The sequence below is a fragment of the Lissotriton vulgaris genome, chromosome 12 (assembly GCF_964263255.1).
Source record: "Lissotriton vulgaris chromosome 12, aLisVul1.2, whole genome shotgun sequence".
NCBI classification, from domain to species: Eukaryota; Metazoa; Chordata; class Amphibia; order Caudata; family Salamandridae; genus Lissotriton; species Lissotriton vulgaris.
In genome coordinates, this window is record NC_141700.1 from 599,633,807 (window position 1) to 599,653,254 (window position 19,448).

The window sequence follows — 19,448 nt, forward strand, 5'->3', positions numbered from 1 at the left end:
GAGTGAGAGGGGTTGTGCTCCATTTGGACATCAAAAATCGCTCGTTTGGTATTCCGTCATTTTTAAGTTAAGTGCAGACGCACGCTGACATGTGTTGGAAACAGTGGTGACTTTTTGTAGCGTCGTTACCGACTTGTAACTATCCATTTATAATATATAGCTAATCGACCAGGTGCTAATCCATGGCACTGGTAGGAATGTGATGCTTGGTGTGGAGCATGCCAAGACCGGTCAGTTTAGGAATACATTTAGATGTGGATACATCTTTTTATTTGTTGTCTTTTTCTAGTGCGGTGCATCCATTTACCTGAGCTCGTGCCAGGTGAGGTGGAGTGGTTCCTTCTCATCAAGTGGGTGAGTGAACCCTATCTACAAATTTACTGAACTGGTGATTTGTGACTGAGCCTGTTAGTCCGAGTGCTGGGCAATATTAGCTTATGTCTAGCATTTAATAATGATGGCACTAAACGTGCACGTTAAAATTCACATGTATACATGACTTTGTACCCTTATATTATAATTTTCTCCCCTATCTTTAGGATGAGAAGATGTTCATACATACACTTTCAGGTGATATGGTTCTTGTTACTTATTATTTCTAGCAGTAGCACTAATGGTCCCGAAGAAGCAGCAGGAGATCACTAGACTCCATACGTCTGCAGAAACATGTCGACCTTTCATCTTTAGTGGCTATTTGTTAAACCACTATTGCACTGTTTTTATTGATTTAGGAGTGTGGGGGTGGTTATTAAATTGTTTTTCCCGACCACTACCTAATTTTAGAGCTTCTTCTCTTTCTTTTCACAACACACATCTTTTTTCACGCACTGCTACTTAGTTCCCTTCTAGATACGCCTTTCTGTTTCACATCTGTAAATATCACTGTGGTTTTTCCTGTGCCTGGTGTAGTCATCTGCCAGCACAGGTTTTTTACCCTCTAATGTGACAGAAATTATGCACCAGAGATCCCAGATGATGAAGGGCGGTCTCGTTGGTGGACTGATGGGAACTCGCATAGTTTAATAACTATTTCCTGTGTAACTTTATTTGGGTACATTGTCTGTTTGTTCCTTGACTCTCTGTTAATTCTAGGTTGGTGTCACTTATATACAGGGGGCTTAACAGTAGGGTCTATAAACTTACCCCTGGGACCTTCTTTGTGTGTAATTACCTCAATTTTCTTACTCCTGTGGTGGAGGAGCCATACAGAAATGTGTTATTTTATGTGGTGGAAATGTAGGCCAACATTGTAATACTGCACATTCTCTGAGCTAGGGACTTTACCATTGACTACTGCCTGTATGGACTGGAGCACTTCTCTACTGGAAACAAGGAGGTTGTGGAGGGAAAGTTGGCTCAAAGACTATGATCCTAATTTACAAAGGTAAATACACATGTGTATGTGGTTGTTATATATATATACTTACTCCTGCAGCTAGAAATAACACTCTATTTTTTGCCAGTCAATGGGTATCGCCTACGCAACCCGCATGCGCTGCATAGGCAAAAAGACCTTTAGCCGTCACATTGGCTTTTCAGCCAAAAACGTGCACACGTTCCATTGCCTTCAATGGCAACGCGTGCACGTTTGGAGATTTACTTGCCGGAGCGAGCGGCTGGGGCCATATGTTATCAATTATCGCGGCGCCAGCCGCTGACTCCCGCAAGTGAATTGCACAGGCCCCCTCCTCTCTCACCCCCCAAATGGCGCGCAAGGCGCGCGCGCGAGCTTGTGCTTTTTTTTTTTTAGCAGCAGCCGCCCCCGAGGTATCATCCCACCTCCTATAGAGTACTTGCATTGCGATGCAAGATGGAATAGTTTATATCTAACAAGCGGTGCTTTAAACTGACGGATACCGAGGCACTGCGTTTGTTTACTTTGAACAGGAGAGTACCAGCACTCAACAGTAATAATATCTCTTGGATATGGAAGAGCTCCGCATATATATTTATATTTTCAATCACCGTTCAAAATTACTCAGGATCATCACGCAGCAAATTCTTTATCTCACGGATGTGTTTATTAAAGAAATAATTTTGTTTTGTTTTATTTATTTAGCGCACCAGGCATTTAAAAAAATAATATTCCAGTCAGGATTCATAGTGCAAGCCAGACATGTTGGCTTGCACTATAATGCTTTCTATACATGAGAAGCTTTGCTAACTTAAAAATAAAAATACACACTTATGATACCCTCACCTCATCCCAGGGTTCCAGTGAAACTCACCATTGTATCAGTGGGCCACACAGAGCAGCATCCTGTCCGGGTCCAGTAACAGCAGCCTGCGGCACTCAGGTTTCCAGAGCAGCTGACAGCAGAGGTCAGGGACAGGCGTCCTCTTGAACCCGGGGTCAGTTTACCAACGGCAGCACATTGCATCACTACCAAGTGCTGAAAGGGGGCTTGTTACCTGCATTCAGTCCCCGCGGCCCTGTGGGCGATTGTGCACCACTTATTCAAATACTTCCTGCATCCCAGAATTCCAACCAATTGGCAACAGCCAACCGGGACTTCCGGTGATGTTGGCTGCTGTGGAGAACCTAGACGACGGGTGGGCTAAAGTTTTGAAATCTTTATGGTATTTAAAAAACACTCGTAGATTGAAAATAGGTCCAGGCAAAAAAAAAATTACGTCATTTAATCGCATAACTTCCAACATTTTGCGTTTCCTGTATTTTGAGCTATGCAAAATAAGCAGACTTGTGGGGAAGAGCATTTATCCTCCGTTTAACTGAAACACTTTGTTTTCTGGCAGCAACCTTTCTCGCACCATGTTTGAAGCACAGTTTTGAACTTTGCAGACCTCACTCAACGTCTCCCCTATCCGTCAAACTACATCAGGCCAATTGAACCATGCACTCCAAAATGGGTCCCGAGAACGCAATGCAAATTAGAGTGCTTCGAGGCACTGCAAGGGGTATACAGTGCTATAATGGGTCTGCAATGCAATAAGACATACTAAGGTTCTTGGAGTACATGCTCTGCCACAGAACACTACTTATTCTTCTCGTGTCCAACAAAAAAAAACGTCTGAATAGGAAATTTCACAGTGTTCATGAGTGGTACAGCATTATTAAACACGATTGTGAAAGAGAGAGGTAGCATAAAAGATCAGCAAATGTACACCACCGTAAATTCCTGCTGAAAGTGAGCATGGCCTCGTCACTAATTATGTGACTTGGTTATTGTAAGAGATCACTACACTAAATGTGTAAATTGCCTTAAATCACAATTAACTAGCAAAGAAAATCACCCTCAGAAATGAGTCCATAGCCTTAAGGGATAAGAAAACAAGCATTGGCATAGCCAATAGGGCTCGCTTTTCGGACCTTATAGGTTTTTAGCCATGCAACTGTGGATGTTATTGCACCAAGGATATTGTGCTGCATAACTAAATACTTATAAGGTCCCAAAAGCAAGACCTATTGGCCATGCCAATGCTGGTTTTTTAAAGTGGACGGTTATACCTTGGTACAGACTAACAAATGTCCTTCCCTGCAAATCAGAGGGCGTAGCCTCAACATCATTTACGAGGGTATCATTACTACTAGTAACTTGGCACATCTTAGAGATGTCCGCCATCAAGGTGGAGCTCTACCTATGGAAAAGTATAGGGAAAATTATGAATTGTATTAGGATGTCAAAATATTAATATGTTGCTATATATTAGAAATGTAATTAATTTGAAATATTTATAGTTAACCTATATTAACTAAAAAGTTAAAGCACATCTCATCACATTAAATATGGACTACAGAATGAATTTAAATAAATGTATAAATTATTTCTAAACAATTTTAAAAAAATCCCCAATCCTATTATTAATTGCTTAATTTAAATGATTTTTACCTTTTCAAAATAAAATGTATTCTATTTTTAATAGGTGTATTATTAAAAATAATGATATAAATTGTTTTATTAATACAATTTTTTTTTTACATGTCTAACAATTTATTTACCATTAGTTCCAATGGGCTGATTTTAAGTCGCAGCCTACCAGGCAGTACAGCCGACTGGTTTGCTAACGACATCTTGCGGACTTTCAGAAAGTTGACCTAGTGATGCATTCCGCCCGCTGATTACCACTGGCTTTGTAACTCACATTCTCCGGCTTTCTATTTGCCGGCTTTATTTGTTTAAGGCTCTCCAGGTTCAGTCTGTCCCTCTTGTTGCCTAAACCGTGTTTACTGTATTATTCCACAAACTCCCTTTCTGTACACAGGCCTTTAAATCTTGTTCTTATCTTGTCAAAATTGCTGAGTATTTAGAGACTGAGGTCAAATGTGAGGCGCTGTCTTCGAGGACGCTTGTAAACAACATTTAAATGAACTGTGTGATATTTCAGAATATATCAGAATTAGAAACACAAATTAAGCCAGTTTTGTTATTTCTGAAGTGTGTTGGAAACAAAAAAAATAGTATGTTGATTACACTAGGTGATGCAATTTCCACATTCTCTTTTGTGCACTGTATAGTTTTATTAGTAAAACTGTATGTCTGTGCAAATGCAATGGTCATTTCAATTGAAAACGTGTGGTCCGCGATGGGAGTGTGCTACCATACCATGCATACTCTTCTGCTCTACTCTACTGTACTCTGCACTACTTCACACCACTGCACTCTACTCTGCACCACTTCGCTCTACACCACTGCACTCTACTCTGCACCACTCCACTCTACGCAACTGCACGCTAAATCTCTCCACTCTACCCTGTACCACTCGACTCTATGCCAATGCACTATTTGCCCCTCTACTCCTCGCCACTGCACTCTACACCACTCCAGTCTAGGCCACACCAATCTGCACTGCACAACTCCACTCTGCATGTTATGCCAATACACTTTAAGGCAACACACTTTATTCTGTAGCAATCAACTCTATGCCCCTGCGCTCTGTATCCATCCAACGTATGCCACTCTAATCTACTCTGCTCCACTGCACTCTACACCACTTTACTCTATGCCATTACACTCTATGCATCTGCACTCTACCCTGCACCACTCCACTGTACGCAAATTCATTATACTCAGGTACAAACTACTCTATGCCACTGCACTCTGTGCCACTACTCCACTCTATGCCACTCTACTCTTAACCACTGCACTCTATGCCAATGCACTCTATGCCACGGCACTTTACTCTGCATCACTGTACTGTGACACTCCACTCTGCAACACTGCACTCTCCACCACTGAACTCTATGCCACACTACTCCACTCTACGCTACTTCACTTTAAGGCACTATACTCTGCTCTGCATCACTCTACACCACTGAACTCTATGCCACTCAAATCTACTCTGCACTCCACACCACTACACTCTATGCCACTCAACTCTGCACCACTGCATCACTCAACTATGCTGCACTACTCTACACATCTGCACTGCTCTACTCTGCGCCACTCCAATCTGTGCGCTCCATCCTGCACATCTCAACCCTGCGCCACTCACCCCTGCACCATTCCACTCTACCCTACTCTAATCTTCACCACTGCATTCTACGACGCTACATTCAATGTGGCCGATTTCAATGTCCTTGCTCACTACACCACTATACTCTGCAACACTCTACATCAGACCACACTACTCTATGCCACTCCAGTGTATGATACTCTATGCGACTCCACACTATGCCACTCCAATACACAACAATCTCGGTCACTCCACTCTACTCTTCGTCAATTCAACTGTAAGACACTCCACAAGACTCTTCTAGGCCAGTAACTTTTAGCCATAATGAACAGCAGCCACACTAGTGCACAACATTGCAACACATTGGCAAAGTCAATAGCTTTTGCATAGGCAAGACCTAATGGCTATGCCAAGGTTTCTTACACCCCCCCATTATAAGAGTATTGCCGTGGCAGGCCATGTGTGGTGTTCGACTTACTTAAGAGTCTATTCTGACACTTTTAAGGCTGTAATAAATGACTACTAAAATGTATACCTGCGAGCAGATAGGGGCTGTAGAGAGTTCTCTAACCCTAGGTCTGTGAGTTGGACTTTGACGCACATCAGTAGTACTACTTCAGTTTGCTTTGGGAATCGCACTCTGTACATCTGCAAAACGGGTTTCCTCGTCAGTTTACTGTATATTGCTTTAGTGTTCTAAAATCAAAAACTGAAAAAAGAGAAGAGAAGAGAGAAGGGAATAGAGAAGAGAAAAGAGAATACATCCCGGTAGACATTATGGAAAAAACGCAATATGAAACATAAGTATCAAATAAGTAAAAGTGCCTCACCCTTAGGTTGGAGAACCAGAGCAGATTTTCATGCACGGAGTATGTGCTCCAACAATGAAACCCTGCAAGGAGCAGGCCCAGGGTTAACTGGGCTAGCTGCAGGGCAGCTGGGCAGAGCTCGGCCCTCGGAGCCGGGCCTTTCCTGGGCCGTCGGTTGCTGTTTTGGTTACCGCAGTCCTCCTCAGACAGTCTAACAGCTGCCAACGCACTTCGCCGCCTTCGAATAGCCACCATGGCACCCAGATAGAATTTATTCTGGAAGAGTTCTTCCCTTGCTTCCTTCTCACGCTGCTTTAAATGGTTTCTTTTCACTTGTCGAACCAGACAGGTGTCTTGGAGTGGACGAGTCCAAATACAATCTGAAGCGAAGTCCCAGACCCGCACTAAGTCCGCAGTCATCCCAGGCGCAGGAGGGCCGAAAAGGGAGAAAAATATATTTGTCCTTCCCTGGGGCACACCCACCTGAGGAACAAGCGCCCCACCCCGGTGTTACATCACTTTTTTAAGGGCGGCTGTTTTCTTTCTCAGTGGCGAAAAATGTTGGAAATATTACAATGTGCGAAACCGAAGAGGGTCATATTAAAAATGGTAATTGCCAAATAAAATAGAATTTTAAACACGCTTTCCAATTTTGTTACGAGGTATACAGTGCCAGGACTCAGAAAGAGAAGCCTGGGCGAATAATAAGCCACACAGGTGTGCCAGCCACACCTCTGGGATCCTGGCTCGAGGTTAGAAGGTGGTCCTGTGCCACAGCCGCTGCACTACTTTGTGATGACGACAAGAACACACCAGTAACAATGCAGCGAGACTAAGGCTCCTAATGTCTGAAAAACGTATGCCACACAAATGATTCTCTGACCTGTCCCCCCTCACTTAGCTGAGAAGAAATAGCAAAGTGGCAGTCGCACTCGTTTGAGGGTCACACGAAATTAACATGAACATATTTATTAACATTTTTATTGTGGGTGCCTGTGGGTATCACCTCCTGCTCAACATGTGTGCAGGAACTTAAATAATAACTCTTCGTGTTTTCTTGAAAGGCCAAAACGTCCTCACCTGGCACTCCTGTGGTGAAGTTTACGAATTGAACCATCCATCCATTGTGGTTGTACTCCAATATCATTTATTCGTTATTGTTTTTTCCCCCAAAGGTATGTAATGTTGCGAGTCACACTACATTTTGGGTTAATTTCGTGTTGTCCATTTAGCAGAAAACCCAATGCATTTCGGGCTGTGCCCTCCATAAGGGGATGATTCGTAGAGAGGAATACCACTAATGAATCTACAAGCACTGAATACCACTCATGAATCTATAAGTACTGAATGCCACTCATGAATCTGCAAGTACTGAACACCACTCACGAATCTGCAAGTACTGAACGCCACTCATGAATCTGCAAGTACTGAATGCCACTCATGAATCTGCAAGCACTGAATGGCGCTCATGAATCTGCAAGTACTGAATGCCGCTCATGAATCTGCAAGCACTGAATGCCACTCATGAATCTGCAAGCACTGAATGCCACTCACGAATCTACTGAACGCCACTCATGAATCTGCAAGTACTGAATGCCACTCATGAATCTGCAAGCACTGAATGCCACTCATGAATCTGCAAGCACTGAATGCCACTCATGAATCTGCAAGCACTGAATGCCACTCACGAATCTACTGAATGCCGCTCATGAATCTGCAAGCACAGAATGGCACTCGCGAATCTGCAAGCACTGAATGGCGCTCATGAATCTGCAAGCACAGAATGCCACTCACAAATCTGCAAGTACTGAACACCACTCACGAATCTATAAGTATTGAACACCACTCACGAATCTATAAGTACTGAGCGCCACTCATGAATCTGCAAGCACTGAACGCCACTCATGAATCTGCAAGCACTGAATGCCACTCATGAATCTGCAAGCACTGAATGGCGCTCATGAATCTGCAAGTACTGAATGCCGCTCATGAATCTGCAAGCACTGAATGCCACTCATGAATCTGCAAGCACTGAATGCCACTCACGAATCTACTGAACGCCACTCATGAATCTGCAAGTACTGAATGCCACTCATGAATCTGCAAGCACTGAATGCCACTCATGAATCTGCAAGCACTGAATGCCACTCATGAATCTGCAAGCACTGAATGCCACTCACGAATCTACTGAATGCCGCTCATGAATCTGCAAGCACAGAATGGCACTCGCGAATCTGCAAGCACTGAATGGCGCTCATGAATCTGCAAGCACAGAATGCCACTCACAAATCTGCAAGTACTGAACACCACTCACGAATCTATAAGTATTGAACACCACTCACGAATCTATAAGTACTGAGCGCCACTCATGAATCTGCAAGCACTGAACGCCACTCATGAATCTGCAAGCACTGAATGCCACTCATGAATCTGCAAGTACTGAATGCCACTCACGAATCTGCAAGTGCTGAATACCACTCACGAATCTGCAAGTACTGAATGCCACTCACGAATCAGCAAGTACTGAATGCCACTCATGAATCTGCAAGCACTGAATGCCACTCATGAATCTGCAAGCACTGAATGCCACTCATGAATCTGCAAGTACTGAATGCCACTCATGAATCTGCAAGTACTGAATGCCACTCACGAATCTGCAAGTGCTGAATACCACTCACGAATCTGCAAGTACTGAATACCACTCACGAATCTGCAAGCACTGAATGCCACTCATGAATCTGCAAGCACTGAATGCCACTCACGAATCTACTGAATGCCACTCATGAATCTGCAAGCACCGAATGCCAATCACGAATCTGCAAGTACTGAATGCCACTCACGAATCTGCAAGTACTGAATGCCACTCACGAATCTGCAAGTACTGAATGCCACTCATGAATCTGCAAGTACTGAATGCCACTCATGAATCTGCAAGTACTGAATGCCACTCATGAATCTGCAAGCACTGAATGCCACTCATGAATCTGCAAGCACTGAATGCCACTCATGAATCTGCAAGCACAGAATGCCACTCATGAATCTGCAAGCACAGAATGCCACTCACAAATCTGCAAGTACTGAACACCACTCACGAATCTGCAAGTGCTGAACATCACTCACGAATCTGCAAGTACTGAACACCACTCACGAATCTGCAAGTACTGAGCGCCACTCAAGAATCTGCAAGTACTGAACGCCACTCATGAATCTGCAAGTACTGAACACCACTCATGAATCTGCAAGCACTGAATGCCACTCACGAATCTGCAAGTACTGAATGCCACTCATGAATCTGCAAGCACTGAATGCCACTCACAAATCTACTGAATGCCACTCATGAATCTGCAGGCACCGAATGCCACTCACGAATCTGCAAGTACTGAATCCCACTCACGAATCTGCAAGTACTGAATGCCACTCACCAATCTGCAAGTACTGAACACCACTCACAAATCTGCAAGTACTGAATGCCACTCATGAATCTGCAAGCACTGAATGCCACTCACAAATCTACTGAATGCCACTCACGAATCTGCAAGCACTGAATGGCGCTCATGAATCTGCAAGTACTGAATGCCACTCATGAATCTGCAAGTACTGAATGCCACTCACGAATCTGCAAGTGCTGAATACCACTCACGAATCTGCAAGTACTGAATGCCACTCACGAATCAGCAAGTACTGAATGCCACTCATGAATCTGCAAGCACTGAATGCCACTCACGAATCTGCAAGTACTGAATGCCACTCATGAATCTGCAAGCACTGAATGCCACTCACAAATCTACTGAATGCCACTCATGAATCTGCAAGCACCGAATGCCACTCACGAATCTGCAAGTACTGAATGCCACTCACCAATCTGCAAGTACTGAACACCACTCATGAATCTGCAAGCACTGAACGCCACTCATGAATCTGCAAGCACTGAATGCCACTCATGAATCTGCAAGCACTGAATGCCACTCATGAATCTACTGAATGCCACTCATGAATCTGCAAGCACCGAATGCCACTCACAAATCTGCAAGTACTGAATGCCACACACGAATCTGCAAGTACTGAACGCCACTCATGAATCTGCAAGTACTGAACGCCACTCATGAATCTGCAAGTACTGAATGCCACTCACGAATCTGCAAGTACTGAATGCCACTCATGAATCTGCAAGCACTGAATGCCACTCACAAATCTACTGAATGCCACTCATGAATCTGCAAGCACCGAATGCCACTCACGAATCTGCAAGTACTGAATGCCACTCACCAATCTGCAAGTACTGAACACCACTCATGAATCTGCAAGCACTGAATGCCACTCATGAATCTGCAAGCACTGAATGCCACTCATGAATCTGCAAGCACTGAATGCCACTCACGAATCTACTGAATGCCACTCACGAATCTGCAAGTACTGAATGCCGCTCACGAATCTGCAAGTACTGAATGCCACTCATGAATCTGCAAGTACTGAATGTACTGAATGCCACTCATGAATCTGCAAGCACTGAATGCCACTCACGAATATACTGAATGCCACTCATGAATCTGCAAGTACTGAACGCCACTCATGAATCTGCAAGGACTGAATGCCACTCACGAATATACTGAATGCCACTCATGAATCTGCAAGTACTGAACGCCACTCATGAATCTGCAAGTACTGAACGCCACTCATGAATCTGCAAGTACTGAACGCCACTCATGAATCTGCAAGTACTGAACGCCACTCATGAATCTGCAAGTACTGAACGCCACTCATGAATCTCCAAGTACTGAACGCCACTCACGAATCTGCAAGTACTGAACACCACTCACGAATCTGCAAGCACTGTACACCACTCATGAATCTGCAAGTACTGAACGCCACTCATGAATCTATAAGTACTGAACGCCACTCATGAATCTGCAAGTACTGAACGCCACTCATGAATCTGCAAGTACTGAACGCCACTCATGAATCTGCAAGCACTGAATGCCACTCCTGAATCTGCAAGTACTGAATGCCACTCATGAATCTGCAAGCACTGGGGGCGTGGCTAAGCGCGCGATGTGAACGGACGTGCCCGGGCTGAGCTCCGAGTGAAGCTCCCCTACCACGGGCCACTTCTCCGTCATTTTCAGCTGTGGCGGGCCCAGACTTGGACCGAGTGCACCCCGGAGCCTAATCCACCGCCAGTGCGATTTTGAGGCAGATCGGAGCGACGGACCTTCCGACCGACTGCAACCCCGGCACCTACCCGCCCTGGGCTCACTTCCGGCCGGCGAACCTGACCACCGGAGGCCGGGGATCCGGCCCTACGAGGTAGGCCGCAACGCGTGCACCCTCCCCTGCGCAACAGAGAGTGGGGAACGGGATCGCGCCACGGCGCCTGGTGCCCCCGGCGGCCCCACTAATCGGGGGCCCCAGAAGCTGAGAGCGGAGACGACACCCTCGCCCACCGAAGGCTGTGACACCGGCCCTCCTGCCTGAAGGCGCCGGAAACACCCAGCCGAGCATCGTGGTCTCCGGAGGGAGATCGCGTTCTACCGATTGGGGGCCCTCACTGACCATATTGCCCCTGGGCCCCGGCGACCACCAACGGAGGCTGTGAAGTCCCATATCGTGGGCCCCTGTTCCCACTTTCCACCCTGCAGCAGTCACTAACCGGCATCAGACATGGCCCACCCTCGGAGGCCCGGCCTGCGCTCTATGCAGAACACGACCGCGCCTGAGCAACCCCACCGGCGGCCGGCCCTACATTGGGGGGACTAGCCTTTACCCGCGCGGGTACGGAACCAGTGTGGCCCCGCACTCACCACCACTGCTTGCCCCACGCTGAGACGCACGGAGCCCTGCACTGCGCTGGGTGGTGTCCAGGGTCGCCCGGACAGGCATAACCTTCCAGACCCGAGGGACGGGAACGGCCAGAGAGACCACGCGGTCCGGCCTAGCCGACCTACACGTGGCACTGCCAGGAGGCGGTTCGCCATTGAGACACTCGCAGTGACACCCGGGGGCGCATAGGAGCTCCCGCATCAGTCACGACGCCGCCATCTCGCCCTCCCCGGACGGTGTCATAGAGCAGGATCCTGAGGGCCCCTGGCAGTATAGCGGTCCCCTCGCTGGCCACGCACCGCCCGGAACGAGTGGAGTAGAGTACCTGACCTTGTGGCCATCACACACGGGACCCAACAGTGTTGATCGCGGGAGCCTACCCACCCGGCTGCTTTGCAGCGTCGACCAGCCCCATGTCAGGGGGGACTAGAGCGAAGACCGGCACCGGTGGGACACTGAACAAAGGAAAGATGGTGAAGAACTCCGAGGCTGACCAGACTGCCTCCAAACTGGATACTATGCTGGCGGCCATGGAGCGCCTGGAGGAATCCATGCAGTTGACCCGTACATCGCTGGAAACCAAGATCGATAAGGTGGCGGTGGACCTGACGCATCTCCGAGCGGACCACAAGAAACTATCCGAACGCACCACGGTCCTGGAACAAACAATGGCGGAGGCCTCGCCCAAGCTGGCACAGACAGATAAGCACATACGTGACCTCCTCAACCGGGTGGAGTTCCTCGAGGACAGAGCGGAGGATGCGGAAGGGCGGGCCAGGAGGAACAATGTGCGCATAGTAGGCCTGCCGGAACGATGGGAGCGGAGGGAGACAGCGGAACACATGGAGACCTGGCTCCGAGAACTGTTGCCGGAGGGCACACTGTCACCACATTTTGTGGTGGAAAGAGCACACAGGGTGCCGTCCCGTCCACCCCCGGAGGGCTCCAATCCTAGACCAATGCTTATGCGGGTGCTGAACTACCGTGATCGGGACGCCATCCTACGCGAAACTCGGAAACTATCAGACATAAAGGTGGACAACGCCAAGGTGATGTTCTTCCCCGACTACACCGTGCAAGTCCAACGACAATCGTTCTTAGCGGTGAAACAGCGACTCAGGCGTCTGGCTCTCAAGTACTCGTTACTGTTCCCGGCACGCCTCCGGGTGGTGGCACAGGACAAGACTCACTTCTTTGATACTCCTGAGACCGCGGCGTCCTGGCTGGATTCTGGGATAGATACGGGCCACAGGAGCATCCTTGCCCCACAAGGCCAGTTGGCCTAGGGACTGCCACAGGTAGTGGCTTATGTAGTGTTGGCGCAATGTGATTTCTATGCTTTTTAATAGTAATTGCCTACTGTGTGTTTTTGCGCTATTGATTTATTATGCACCTCTGAATGTGTTACTGCATCATGTGTCTTCCTTTCCATGCGCTGCACCTCTGAATGTTTAGTCATCATGTGTCTTCTTGCGCTGCACCCCTGAATGTATTTTATTGCATCATGTGCTCTATTCTTACTCCTCTGAATGTAGGTTATTGCATCATGGGTAATGTGTCCTTTTCCTAGACCCCTAAATGCTGAGTGATACTTAGGTGGTTGTCTTTTCTACTCCTCTGAATGTAGGTTTATTGCATCATGAGTAATGTATTCTTTCTTAGACCCCTAAATGCTGAGTGATACTTAGGTGGTTGTCTTTTCTACTCCTCTGAATGTAGGTTTATTACATCATGAGTAATGTATTCTTTCTTAGACCCCTAATGCTGTGTGATACTTAGGTGGTTCTGCTTTCTTAGTACAGGTGGTCCTAGTAAGGTCCTGGTTCCTGTTACCAGTGGTTACTGGTTGTTATCTTTGATTATTACTTGATATTCTACATTCTATCTAGAAGTGCTATAGCTGAATATGACAGTGGCCCTAGTGGCCCTGTCTGGTGTACATAATCCCTGTGAATATTGCCCGTGCCAGTTGGCACCATGTATATGTGTGATTTTATCTGATGTGTTTTTACAATACAAAAGTTATTTTTATAATAACCTTGTGTGGAGTCTCTTCTGTGGTGTGCCTAGTATGTTGTTGCTGTTGTGCGCTGGCGCAAATGCTTTACACATTGCCTCCGAGTTTAGCCTTACTGCTTGTGCCAAGCTACCAAGGGGGTGAGCAGAGGTTATCTTGGCGTGTGACTTCCTTGCCCTGACTAGAATGGTGGTTTCTGCCTGGCTTTGGCGTCAGCCTTAGCCTACCAGAAATAGCCAGTTCTAACACATAGCAACCCTCCTCACCCTAGTCCTGGCTGGACTACTGCTGCTGGCGACATTTAGCAGTCTATACACTACAATGGTTGACCCACTTGGGGGTCCCCACCGGCACTTCTAGAGACTCCGGTGGCCACAACCGGCTCCGTCCCCGGGGCCTGTGCTCTGCTTCCGCCCCCCCCACCTCCCGGATGGACTCTGGACTGCCCCTGCAACCGGGAAGGGGGTCGGAGCCGTTCCACTTGAGTAACACCGGAAACATTGTGTTGAAGGGGTGGACGGACCCCTAGAGGTGAGTGCCCCCTCGGGGGAAAGCAGAGGAGGTCCCCCCGGAACTAAGCATCCAGGTCCTGTGACATTAGACACTCTGGCCCTGATTGAGGGCACTGCCATTGACTTCTGATGCCCTTTGGCCCACTGCCCGTGGAGGGGAGTCACCACGGCTCTCTTGGCCTAGTGAACTATCTTGTATTACCTAAGTAACGTACTTTGTCATCCCCCCACTGAACTCACGGATTGATTGAGCTCGTTAGAGCGTTTGGGCGGCGACTTGTTTTGTTGTTGCCCTTTTGGTATTATGGTTCCGTTACTGTTCTTTTTGAGACTAGTGTTGGCACTGAAGTGTTACAGCGCACATTCCTGGGTCTGTGTGGGATGGCGGGTTGAAAAAATGGTCATTGATATCTGCTGCTGTGCATGTGTGGGCGGGACGGGCTGGGGGTTGGGGGGGGGGGGGGGGGCGAGTGCTTGGGCGAGATGGATACTGTGATGACTACGGTTAAATTTTGTACCTGGAATGTCAGGGGAATGCACACACCCTCACGTAGATATCAGGTGTACTCCTATCTTAAAAGACATCAGATACAGATTGCACTGCTGCAGGAGACCCACCTGGTAGCCGCAGAGGTAGCCACACTTCGCCGTAGGTGGAGAGGGCAAATATTCGCCACGACCTTTTCAGCGTTTGCACGAGGGACTCTGATCTGGGTGCGGCCGGGGGTTCCATTTGCACTGACACACAGCAACGTTGACACTGAGGGGCGCTATGTCTTCATACAGGGCAGACTAGACGGGCAGCAGATAGTTATAGCCTCCATCTACGCACCTAATGTCGAACAGGGGAAATTCCTAACACGATTATCAGCGGTGATTGCACCTTGGCCTGACGTACCCCTACTGTTGGGTGGTGATTACAACAGTGTACTGGATGTCTCCCTTGACCGCTCGTCTCCCCCGGCGACCGTCGCCCCAGCGCAGGCAGCCTCCAGGGCCCTACTTGATTGGGCGACACAGTGGAACCTACAGGATGCCTGGCGAGTCAGAAACCCCACCGCCGGGTGTATTCCTACTACTCTGGAGCACACTCGTTGCACGTCAGACTAGATAGATATATGATGTCCCGCGACCTGATTCCTTCCGTAACAGACACTGACTACCTGGGGCGGACACACTCAGACCACAACCCACACACTCTAGTTTATGGATGGAGACGCCCACGCCCACCTGTGCCCACATGGCGCCTACAACCGGATCTCTTACTCGATACCCCATTCCGAGAGGAGATATCTAGGAGGATAATACAGTATTTCGAGGACAATAGCGACTCGACCTCGTCCCCGAAAATTGAGTGGGACGCCTTCAAGGCAGTGACCCGGGGGAGCTGCCTCGGCGTGCAAGCGGGCCTACGGGGACCGGTGGAGAGAGATCTGATACAAGCGGAAGTGGCGCTACTAGACAAGGAACGAGAGGCGGCGGAGGGCGATGACTCCCAACTGGTCTCGGCCAGGGCAGATCACGCTCTTTTGATGGAGAGGCTGAAGAACATTAATTTCGCAGCACACTCCGCACGCACCCACAACACAGGTGATAAACCTGGCAGGCTCCTGTCGTGGCTGATATGACAAGACACTCAGTCAGCGTCGGTGCTGTCGATCCGTACGACTCAGGGCGTTGAAGTCTTCACCCAGAAACAGATTCACGAGGCGTTCACGTCGCATTACAGGTCCTTATACAGCTCACGACTGCGGGCCACTGAGGTGGAGATCACGGACTATCTGGCGACACTACAACTTCCGACAGCCACTCCCGCCCACCAGGCGGAGCTAGGAGCTGAGCTTACCAGTGAGGAACTACGGGAGGTGATTTTTTCCCTCTCTAATGGCAAGGCACCGGGCCCAGACGGGCTCCCGGCTGAATTCTACAAGGCCTATTCCTTGGTATTAATACCGGAACTGCTAAAGGTGTATAAGGCGGCATCTGAGGATGCTGCACTTCCGGCGTCCTTGAACGAAGCCAACGTGATCTCCCTGCTAAAACCGGGTAGAGAGGCGAGCGAGCTTGGCTCGTACAGACCGTTAGCACTTCTCAACACCGATTACAAAATCTTAGCAGCGACGTTGGCTCGGAGGCTTGCACCCCTAGTCCCCACGCTGGTACACTCTGACCAGAACGGCTTTGTGCCCACCCGAAGCACGTCTTACAATTTACGCCGCTTCTTCAGAGTCCAACGATATGCGACTTCCACCTGGCCACGTTCAGGATGCATAGTACTTGATCTGGAAAAGGCGTTTGACTCGGAGTGGCCCTATGTCCTCCGAGTCCTCGAGAAGTACGAGCTGGGCGACGCCTATGTCCAGATGGTGGGGCTCCTCTACCAGGCACCCGAGGTACGAGTCCGGACTGGGCGATTGTTCTCTGACAGAATTCGGATTGGGAGGGGCACCAGGCAGGGCTGTCCCCTCTATTATTCGCCCTTGTGATGGAGCCATCGGCAGAACTGCTCCGTGCCTCCGGCGTCACCAGGGGTATCCCACTGGCAGATGGCATCCACTCGGTGTCTCTGTATGCCGACGACGTATTGTTATATATCAGGGACCTCGCCCATATACCCGCGGCAATCACGGACATCTTTCAAACGTTCGGGGACATGTCAGGGCTCCGTGTTAACTGGGCTAAATCGGGAGCTTATGCATTCAGTGACACAATGCCACAATGTGATGTGCGCATGATGGGAGAGACGCTCCGATGGCACCCGACGGTATTCAGGTATCTAGGGATCCTCATATATCGAGACCCAATTGATCTCCTGGAGGGCAACCTCGTGAGAGCCATATCCTCGCTGTCAGCCCAGGTCACGTTCTGGAACTCCCTCCCACTGAATGTGCCGGCCCGAGTGGCGCTGACTAAGATGATAATGCTCCCCCGCCTCCTCTATTTTTATGCTAACCTGCCAGTGTATGTACCGACACGCATATTCAAGGGGTTGGAAGCCCTCACCAGGCGCCTCATCTGGAATAAAGGGCGCCCCCGGGTAGCATTGAGGACCCTCTACGCGGCCTCGGACTCTGGAGGCATGGCGGTTCCCAATCAGGAGCTATATTACCTAGCGGCCCAGCTACAATGGGTTGCCTACTGGCAGAGTGGTAAGAACCTGATGGACACGGCCACGGTAGACACTGCCCTGTCCCCCATACAGGTGCTGACACTCTTCCACCCCCTGACGCGGGGCCGGCCCCCCGTCCAGGTCCATGTGGCAGTCGCAAGGCAGTGCTTTATGCGGAGCCTCAGACTCACCAAGAGTACGGTACCCTGTGCCCCGAACCTACCTCTGCAGGGGACCCCCCCTGGGAACTGGCGCGCTGTCTACATCCGAGCTACGCAGTTGGACTGCGGCAGACCTGGACGACCTGGGCGGCCTGTATAGCGATGGAGAGCTGTTGCCCTTCGAGACTCTGGCCGCTGACACCGGTCTACCAGCAGGCCAATTTCTGGCGCATGACAGGCTTCTTCGAGCGCTAACAGAGGCATGGGGTGACCTGACCCACGAGCCGACCACACATATGCTTATTCAGTACCTACATGTGATGGGCGATGGCTCCCATATAGTGCATTGGTTAGCACAGGCGCTACACAGCCATACTCAATTCTCCTCCCAAAGGCTGAGGGAGAAGTGGACGACCGACCGGGGTAGTGAATGGACAGACAAACAGTGGGCCGCGGTGTTGGCGGGCGCCAGAAATATTCCTCGCAACGCGCGATTTAAGATCATCCAATACTACATAATACACCGTGCATATTTGTCCCCAGACAAACTGAACCGCTACTTCGGACTCACATCGTCAGCGTGCCCCAGGTGCGGCCTCCTGAACTCGGACATCCTGCACGCACTCTGAAGTTGCGCTCACCTCACCTTGTACTGGTCGACGGTCGCTGACACATTGACGGCGGCCACGGGCGATACCCTCCCCAAGACGTGGGAAGCATGCCTGCTTGGACTCTACAAGAGAACCAAACAGACCAAACTAAGGGCAGGTTTCTGGGACCTAGGGCTCATTACGGCTAAGCGACTCATCACGAAACAATGGAAGAGTGTCGCCCCCCGCGCCCTGCTGACTGGCGTCGCTCATTTGACAACTGGGCTTGCGCGGAGAGTGTGTCTCTACACAGGGAAGAGACAGCGGGCCTCCGGAAGTACCCGATTGCCCAAGACTGGGACACTACCCTGACTGCGTACCACCGGGCGTGCACCCAGGCCGGTATAGCGTGACCACCCTGACACGGAACAGCGAGGGACCTGTCATCCACCGTCCTGTCGTGGCGCGAGCCCTCCCCTTCTCCCCCCTCCCCCCCCTCCGCCCCCGGCCGCCGAGGTCATACCCAATAAGAGCTGTCCCCTGTTGTCCCCCTCCCCGCCCAGCGGTCACAGCAACCCTAAATCCGCAGCCGTCCCCACCCCCACACGGTCCATATAAGGCGCAACATACACAGCTAGGATCACTGATACATTACTGTACACGCTAATACTAGTCCAACTGTTGTTGAAACGTTTCTCCCTCCCCCCTTTTTTTATTTTTTTATTCTTCTTTCATTATTTCCCTGTTGTGTCTCTTGGTTGACAGTGAGTTTGTTTCTGCTGTACTCATGATGATGTTCGATTTCCCCTCCCCGTTTACTCTTCACACAATGCTTATTGGACACTGCCAAGATCAGGAGACTGTAACCCAGCGACCCATATGACAATATGGGATGTGATTCCTGCCTTTGACTACATCTGTGCCGACCAGGGAGCGCGGCCTAGGACAATGGTTGTTGGCTTTCATGACCACCTTGGTCCTTTTGCAGTGCTGCATGCCACAAGCACTGCACCCCGAG

At 49.3% G+C, this 19,448-nt stretch overlaps 1 protein-coding gene across 3 annotated transcripts in view; it reads right to left on the minus strand.

The window, feature by feature from the left end:
- Positions 1-19,448, minus strand: part of DPY19L3 (dpy-19 like C-mannosyltransferase 3) — a 472,263-nt gene that overhangs the window by 318,865 nt on the left and 133,950 nt on the right. Inside the window, exon 1 of one of the 3 annotated variants that reach the window (XM_086945461.1) lies at positions 6,246-6,541. The exons of the other annotated variants lie outside the window; for them this stretch is intronic. Within the exon in view, the coding sequence (XP_086801587.1) occupies positions 6,246-6,479 (234 nt within the window). The 5' untranslated portion in view covers positions 6,480-6,541. Of the gene's footprint in view, positions 1-6,245; positions 6,542-19,448 lie in introns of those variants that run through there. 3 annotated transcript variants of the gene reach the window in all.